Genomic DNA, 7,904 nt, shown 5'->3' with positions numbered 1-7,904 from the left:
TTCCCCTACACTTGCAGACTATATTACCTAGCCCCTACAGGTAGCTTCTTAGAAATCCAGAGCCTCTGTATTCCATTCTGGCTATTTTGCAAGTGCTTCAGTCCTTCCTCCAAGTTAGTATTACATGTGGGGACCCCTCTGTTTGTGGGAGCCAGATGGCAGCAGGGGCTGTGGCTTTATGACTATAGGATACCTCACAGTGCCTGGCATTAGGAAGTACTCAGCAAATATTAGCCATTATGAGTAATAGTAATTATGTGAAATTTTGTGTGATTATTATGTGATGTGGCTGTTTAGAAGCATTTTCTCCAGCCTTTCTAAGGCTTTGTTAAGCACCACTAGACTCTATCAGCACTCTGATACCGAGCCAGACACATCTCAGTGATTCAACAATGCCATGGGCTGTGATCCACCCACAGCACCTGAGGCCCAACCAGGCAGCCAAATGGTTTTGCAACAAATTCACAATGGTTTTGGCCACCAGTGGGTGGCATACAGCTATGCAATGAAGCTGAGTATCTTGCCTTTATAAAAATATGACAGGTGATAATGCCTTCCATTGCCTAGCTGCCTTAAAATATTCTTTTAAACATTTAAGTTGTCTATGAAATCCTCTAAAGAAGTAAATTAATATTGTTTTTTGTTTTATAAATTGTAGCTATGTAGTCGAGGGATAATTTTTCTATTCACGGAGTCACAGATTTGCTTCTGAAACCGTGAATACACGAGCTCTCAAATGTCAAATATCTGAAGGATAATATTTTCTTTGGGAAATATGCTACATCATCCTCTGAGTTAGGTTAACCATAAATAAATATCCTTCATTTAATGAATAATTCAAGTCTTTGCCTTGTCACCATGGAAAAGAGGGCTCCCTGCTCCATTTTTTCTTTGTGAGACCCTTAATGCTGCAAACAGTGTTTACTTCCCTCGAGGGAACAACAGCTCGTGACAAGGGGAAATACGACTTCAACCAAGAAACTGCTGTTCTATGTGACAAAACAGCTTCAATATTTTGTTTTGATTCCTGCTTAATATATATGGAAAGAATTTTTATTGTCAAGGTAAATCTGTGTACTGACAAATGTAATAGACAGGAGCCTTGAGATGGAAGAAAGTGAATTTGGGGCTTTCAAAATATGCCTTTTGCTTTTCTGGGAGCAAGAATTAAGTTTTTAAAAGTAAAACTGGTAGAAGTTATTCAGTCTAATGAAAAATGTAAGCTGTAACATGGGTGGTTTCTAATAAATTTCCTAAACCATGCTTTTCTTGTTGATGATAAATGTTTATCATAAGAATCTGATCTTTGCATTAGAACCATTAGATGACCCACTTGCCCCTGTTCCCAGATCAATACCACCATTACCTCAATACAGATTTGGCTTTTTCAGTTCTGGTCTTTGGACGTGTACCTTAAACATGGCATGGGGCACCTGTCTAGATGCCTCAGGCCACCCCAACAACTACCAGCCAGACCTATTCCGGTTCTTGGCTCCACCCTTCTGAGACTGCATTTGGTCCCAGGAGAGGAGTGGGACGTGGATAGGACATTGAGCCAGGCGCCATCGAAGTTGCAGAGAAATATATGATAGAGTTATGCAGAAAGTATTGGGCTTTAAGTTGGGATATATGAAAAAGAAAGATAGCCAGGGACCACGGAGAGAGGAGAACATTCCTTAAGCATCTCTGTGTTTCAGGTGCTTTAGAATTAAGACATTTAATCTCCACAAACCTCTGATGAAGACATTACTACTTTGGCTTGTATAACTGTGAGCATACAAGCTCCAAGAGGTCAGATACCTTTTTCAAAGGCACTCAGGTATAGATTTCTTATGGAAAGTCAGTAGTTCTGCATGGTAATTACATTCATGGATGGGTGGCATGAGACAGTGGAAGAAACAGATTGGAAAGCTAGAATTCACCCAGATAATAATAGAAAGCCTTATTAAATTATGTCCCTTCACTACAGTAGGCTGGCTTAGGTCCTTGTTAGCTCTGTAACCAAAGGCAACTATACTTAACCTCTCTACCTGAATTTCCTTGTGTTTAACATGGAGAGGGAGAGGAGTGATCTCATCATACCTACCACAAAAAGTTCTGTTAGAACCAAAGGAGACATGAGATATGGACAACCAAAAGAGTCAGGAGCTGGTAGCCAAAGGCAAGAGCCAGGTGGGAAGAGCCAGAAGAAAGAGATGGCTAGACAGAGGCCCAGACACTGCCTTGGGAGTCTAAGGCCTCATTTTATGATCCAGGGCTTCATCCTTCATGGCAGGGGTTCCAGTAAAGAACCAGACAGTAAATGTTTGGAGTTTTGCATAGTCTCTATCACAGCAGCTTCACCATACCCAAAAGTAGCCATGAATTGCATGTAAATCTATGGGCATGGTGGGGTGCCAATGAAACTATTTATGGACATTGGAAAAATCAACAAAAACCCAAAAATTTGTTAGTTCCAATGAATTAATGTAAAGAAGACATTAATGCAACCTTTTGAAACTCTTCCTTAAGGCTATAATATTATTAATATTATAAATAATACTAGATATAAGAAATACATTAAACATTTAAATCAGAGTGTTTTAATCTTTGCACTGTTGACATTTGGGACCAGAGAATTCTTTGTTGTGGGGGCTGACCTGTGTATTATACAATGTTTAGCAGTAATCCTGGCCTCTACCCAGCAGATGTCGGTAGCATCCCCCTGCCTCCTGATTGGTGATGACTAATAATGTCTCAAGACATTGCCTAATGTCCCCTGGGAGGTAAAACTGACCTACATCCCACAGAAAATCACTGTTTTAAAGAATTTCTTGTAAACATGCAGCAAATATGGTCCTAAAGCAGAAAACTAAAACAAAGTAAGGGCCTTTAAGAAATAGACATTCCTTTCAAGTTTGCATATAGGAAGTACTTTTTGTTTACTATGTAATGTTAATGAGTTTGCATGTGTGACAAACAGAATAAAATTATTAAATATTCATATAGCTTACATTTGTACCTTTAGTACTATAAACCTAGCTCATCCACAGAACTCAAAAAAAAAAACCACACAGCTTTTCACCACAGTACACATTACATACCAAATCACATTTATAGAAAACTGTATCACATAATTTTTAAGATGGCAACTAGAAGCAAGATTTGCAAGATTTTTTGGTGTGGTAACATTTATTATTTCACATATAAACTCCAACATAGCCCATAAAGAATTTCTTATTTGGCTTAGCCAAATAATGGAAAGACCAATGCTGACTTTCATCATTGACATACAATGAACCAAAATGAAATTTTTACATTTATTGTTAAAGATCATGGTGAGTTACTTATAGAGTGGAAATTCTTGAATACATAAATACCTTTACCATAAAAAACTTGTCAAGATCAAGACTTATGAAAATGGGCCCACCTTAGGCACACACAGTATTGGCGTAGAAGTCACAGCAGTTAGAAAGGGCTATGGCACTGAACTCTTTATTTTCCCATGGACCAGAAAAAGAAGCATTGGTGCCATTCAGAGAAGTACTGTAATGAAAAGCCAGAGAGATACACAGTGGGTCAGATAAAAAAATGCAATGAGACATATCAATAAGTTCTACTAAGCAACTGAAAAACAAAAATAAAGACCTGTAAAGGGATCTGACCACAATGACCAATTAAATAGAACAGAATTAAGTGTATATTTTCTCATTTGTGCCCCCAAATAATAATACCTTTATACTAGCCTTTGTTTGGTTCCACACACCCCCACCTAGTACCAAGCAACCACCATTCTCCTCCATTTCTATGAGTTTAACTTTAAAAACAATTTTAATTCTCCATATGTGATGCCATGCAGTATTTGTCTTTGTCAGTCTTATTTCACTTTGCTTACTGTTGTTGCAAATACCTGGATATCCTTCTTTTATAAGGAAAAATAACATATGTTTAACCTTTTATAAGGATATAAGAAAAAGTCCAGCCATTGTTAACATAACAAGAACAGTTTATGGGACATCATTGTAACCTGGCAGCCAAAGAGAGTGGACTGGAATGTGCATGTGTGAGCAATTACAACTTCAGTGTACTAGTCAGTGGGGGTGGTAGACACCAGTAGGGTGAGCATGTGCACTGTATGGTCATCACATTCAAAATTGCTCATGACTGAGCAAGTAGAGCAACGAATCTGCATCATATTTTGTGTTAAGCATGAATGTTCCTCTGCAAAACCTGTTCAGATCATTCAGAACTCCACAGCTATGGTCAACTGGCGATTGGCAGCTTTGCCATGACAGCACACCCACTCATGCATCACATCTCATGCAAAGTTGTTTAGCAAAATATTAAATCACCCAGGTGACTCAGCCCCATTACAGCCTAGATCTGGAGCACTGTGACTTCTGGCTTTCCCCAAAACTCAGATCACCTTCGGAGGGGAAGAGATTTCAGACCGCCAATAAGATTCAGGAAAATATGAGGGGGCATCTGATGGCAATTGGGAGAACTGTGTATGGTCCCAAGTTGCCTACTTTGAAGGAGACTGAGGTGTCATTGTCCTATGTACAATGTTTCCTGTATCTTGTATCTTCTTCAGTAAATGACTCTGTTTCTCATATTACATGGCTAGATACCTTCTGGACAGATCTCATATATATATATCTTATTTTCTTTATCCATTCATTTGTCAGTGGATACACATGCTGTTTTCACACCATGGCCACTTGAATAATGCTGCAGTGAACATGGCAGTACAGATAGCGATATCATTTCCTTTGGATGTATACCCAGTAGTGGGATTGCTGGGTCATGTGGTAGTTCTATTTTTAATTTCTTCAGGAACTTCCATACTGTTTTCCATAGTGTCTGTACCATTTCACATTCCCCCCAGCTGTGGATAAGGTTTTATTTTCTCCACATCTTTGCCAGTATTCACTGCTTGTCTTTTTTTATAATAGCCACACTAACAGGTGTAAGGTGATTTATCACTGTAATTTTGATTTGTATTTGCATGTTAATTAGTGATGTTAAGCACATTTTCATGTACTTGTTGACTATTTGAGTTTCTTCGGAAAAATATCTATTCAGTACCTCTGCCCATTCTTAAAATAGGATTATTTTTTATTTTTTATTTTTGCTATTTAGTTGTATAAGTTCCTATAAGTTCCTTGCATAGTTTGGATGTTAATCCTTTATTGGATATGTGGTTTGCAGATATTTTCCTCCAATCTATAGGTTGATTTTTTAAAATTTGTTAATGGTTTTTGGGGTTTTTGTTTTTTGGGTTTTTTCTTTTCCTGCACAGAAGCTTTATAGTTTGATGAATTTTCATGTGTTTGTTTTTGCTTTTATTGCCTTTGCTTTTGGTGTCAAATTAAAAAAAAATCATTACCAAGACAAATTTCAGGGAGTTTACTGCCTATGTTTTCTTCTATGATTTTTAAGGTTTCAAATCTTATATTCAAATCTTTAATCCATTTTGAGTTGATTTTGTGTATGGTATAAGATAGGAACCCATCCAGTTTTATTCTTTTGCATGTGGATATGCAGTTTTTCCAACACCATCTATTGAAGAGACCATCTTTTCCCCATTGTGTCTGGGCTCCGTTATTGAAAACTAATTGACCATTTATGCATAGGTTTACCTATGGGCTGTCTTCTATTCCATTGATCTATATGTTTGTTTTTATGCCATCTTTATACCATTCTGTTTTGATTACTATAGATTTGTAATATAGCTTGAAATCAGGAAGTGTGACACCCAGCACTAGCAGCAGCTGACCTTGTTTTACAGTGTGGCCTCACCTGGGTGCTTCCAAGCCCACCACAACTGTAGCAGCCAACTGTCGATTGCTTTGTAGCTTTTGCTGTGTGACCATGGACAGAACATGGGGTGGCTAACTTTGAACATACCAACAGCAATCAAGGCTTAACTACATTAGGAGGGTATACACAGCCCTTCGGTGGGGGCACCCTGAGTATCCAGCTTGGGTAATAGAGGAGGCTATACCAATAGACCCTACAGGACATGTACTATATTAGGCCACTCTACCAAGCCTGGAAGATATAGCAGCTCTACCAAATACATAGGAACAAACTCAAGGAGGCTGCCAAAATGAGGAGACAAAGGAACATGGCCCAAATGAAAGAACAGAACAAAACTCCAGAAAAAGAACTAAACAAAAATGGAGACAAGCAATCTACTAGATGCAAAGTTCAAACTACAGATTTAAGGATGCTCAATGAATTTAGTGAGGAACTTAATAGCATGAAAAGGATACACTAAATAAAATAAAGAACAATTTACAGGGAAACAACAGTAGACTGGGTAAAGCCAAGAATCAAATCAGCAATTTGGAATATAAAACAGTAAAAAAATCAGAACTGCAAGAAGAAAAAATCCTCCAAAATGAGGATAGTGTGAGGAGCCTCTGGGACAACTTCAAGTGCACCAACGTCTGCATCATGGGGGTGCTGGAAGGAGTAGAAAGAGAGCAAGGAATTGAACACCTATATCATTATTTTTAATGATAGAAAACTTCCTTAGAGGTTAAGGAAATATACATACAAATCCAGAAAGCAAAGTCCCAAATAGAATGAACCCAAACAGGCCGACACCAAGACACATCATAATTAAAATGCCCAAGGTTGAAGACAGAGAGAATCTTAAAAGCAGCAAGAGAAAAGCACTTAGTTACCTACAAGGGAGCTCCCATAAAACTGTCAGCTGATTTATCAAAAGAAACCTTGCAGACTAGCAGTAATTGGCAAGAAATATCCAATGTGATGAAAAGCAAGGACCTACAACCAAGGGTACTTTGCCCAGCAAAGCTATTATTTAGAATCAAAGGACAGATTAAGAGCTTCCCAGGCATGAAGAAAGTAAAAGAGTTTATCACTACCAATCAATATCATATGAAATGTTAAAGCATCTCCTTTAAGAAGAAAAAGATTAAAAATATGAATAATGAAATTGTAATAAATATCTATCAACAGTTGAATCTAAAGAACAAAATAAATGAACAAGCAGAACAGAAACAGAATTAAAGACACAGAGAACATTTTGATGGTTGCTAGATGGGAGAGGGGTCAGAGGAATGGACAAAAATGGTGAAGGGAATCAGAAGTACAAATTGGTAGTTACAGAATAGTCATGGGGGTGTAAAGGACAGCATAGGGAATAGAGTAGCCAAAACATATATGTATGACCCATGGACATGGATAACATTGTGGGGATTGCCTAAGGGGGGAGTCTAGGTGGAGGATGTGTAAGAGATGAAAATTTGGATAACTGGAATAACATAAACAATAAAATATAATTTTTTTAAAAAGTTTGTGCCCTATATGTGCCATCAAACCCTTCACTCCTCTGGGATTTCCCTCAGTTGCAGGGTGCTGTGCCAGGGCTGGAGTTTATGGTAAGATTTTGTCTTAGCCTTTTCTACCCAATTCAATGTGGGTATTTGCTCAGTTACACAATGTGTAGGAGTCACTCAGCTAGTTTCTGATTCTCTCAGAGAGAATTGCTATGCAGCTGTACATTTGGTGAAGCTGGGAGAAGGGAAATTCTGGAGCCTCCTATATTGCCATCTCAGTCTGGAGTCACCCAAGTCTTATTTAGTATAAATAAATTGGAAAAAACATGATCTCTTTCAGATTCTAAATGCTATTGACATTCAGTAAGTAACTATAGACAAAGAGTCCGTTGCAACTTTGGAAGCAGAAGTGAGCAGGAAAGTGTATTCTATTAATTTTTCAGTGAATTTCAGTGATGAGAAGACAACTCATCTTTAAACAAAAATTAGCAACTTTCACTTTATTCATCTCCTTTAGATTATGCTTACATAATGAAATCCATCGAACTGCCACAAGAACATAGGAATCAAAACTATGCCAGTCTATCCAGTTTCTAACTCCTTTAATAGTAT

General features: G+C 37.9%; 1 protein-coding gene across 2 annotated transcripts in view; it reads right to left on the bottom strand.

The window, feature by feature from the left end:
- Positions 1–3,112: 3,112 nt before the first annotated feature.
- The window catches only part of SLC28A2 (solute carrier family 28 member 2), a 28,388-nt gene continuing 23,596 nt past the window's right edge, over positions 3,113–7,904 (bottom strand). The window contains exon 17 of one of the 2 annotated variants that reach the window (XM_037054533.1): positions 3,113–3,525. In XM_037054533.1, the coding sequence (XP_036910428.1) occupies positions 3,411–3,525 (115 nt within the window). In that variant the 3' untranslated portion in view covers positions 3,113–3,410. The remainder of the gene's footprint in view (positions 3,526–7,904) is intronic. The other variant, XM_037054532.1, reaches the window with a different exon arrangement.

This window comes from Sturnira hondurensis, unplaced genomic scaffold (assembly GCF_014824575.4).
Source record: "Sturnira hondurensis isolate 20B ecotype Veracruz unplaced genomic scaffold, ASM1482457v3 Scaffold0008196, whole genome shotgun sequence".
Classification (NCBI taxonomy): domain Eukaryota; kingdom Metazoa; phylum Chordata; class Mammalia; order Chiroptera; family Phyllostomidae; genus Sturnira; species Sturnira hondurensis.
The sequence above is the reverse complement of the archived record's forward strand: the minus strand, read 5'-3'. Positions and strand labels throughout refer to the sequence as shown.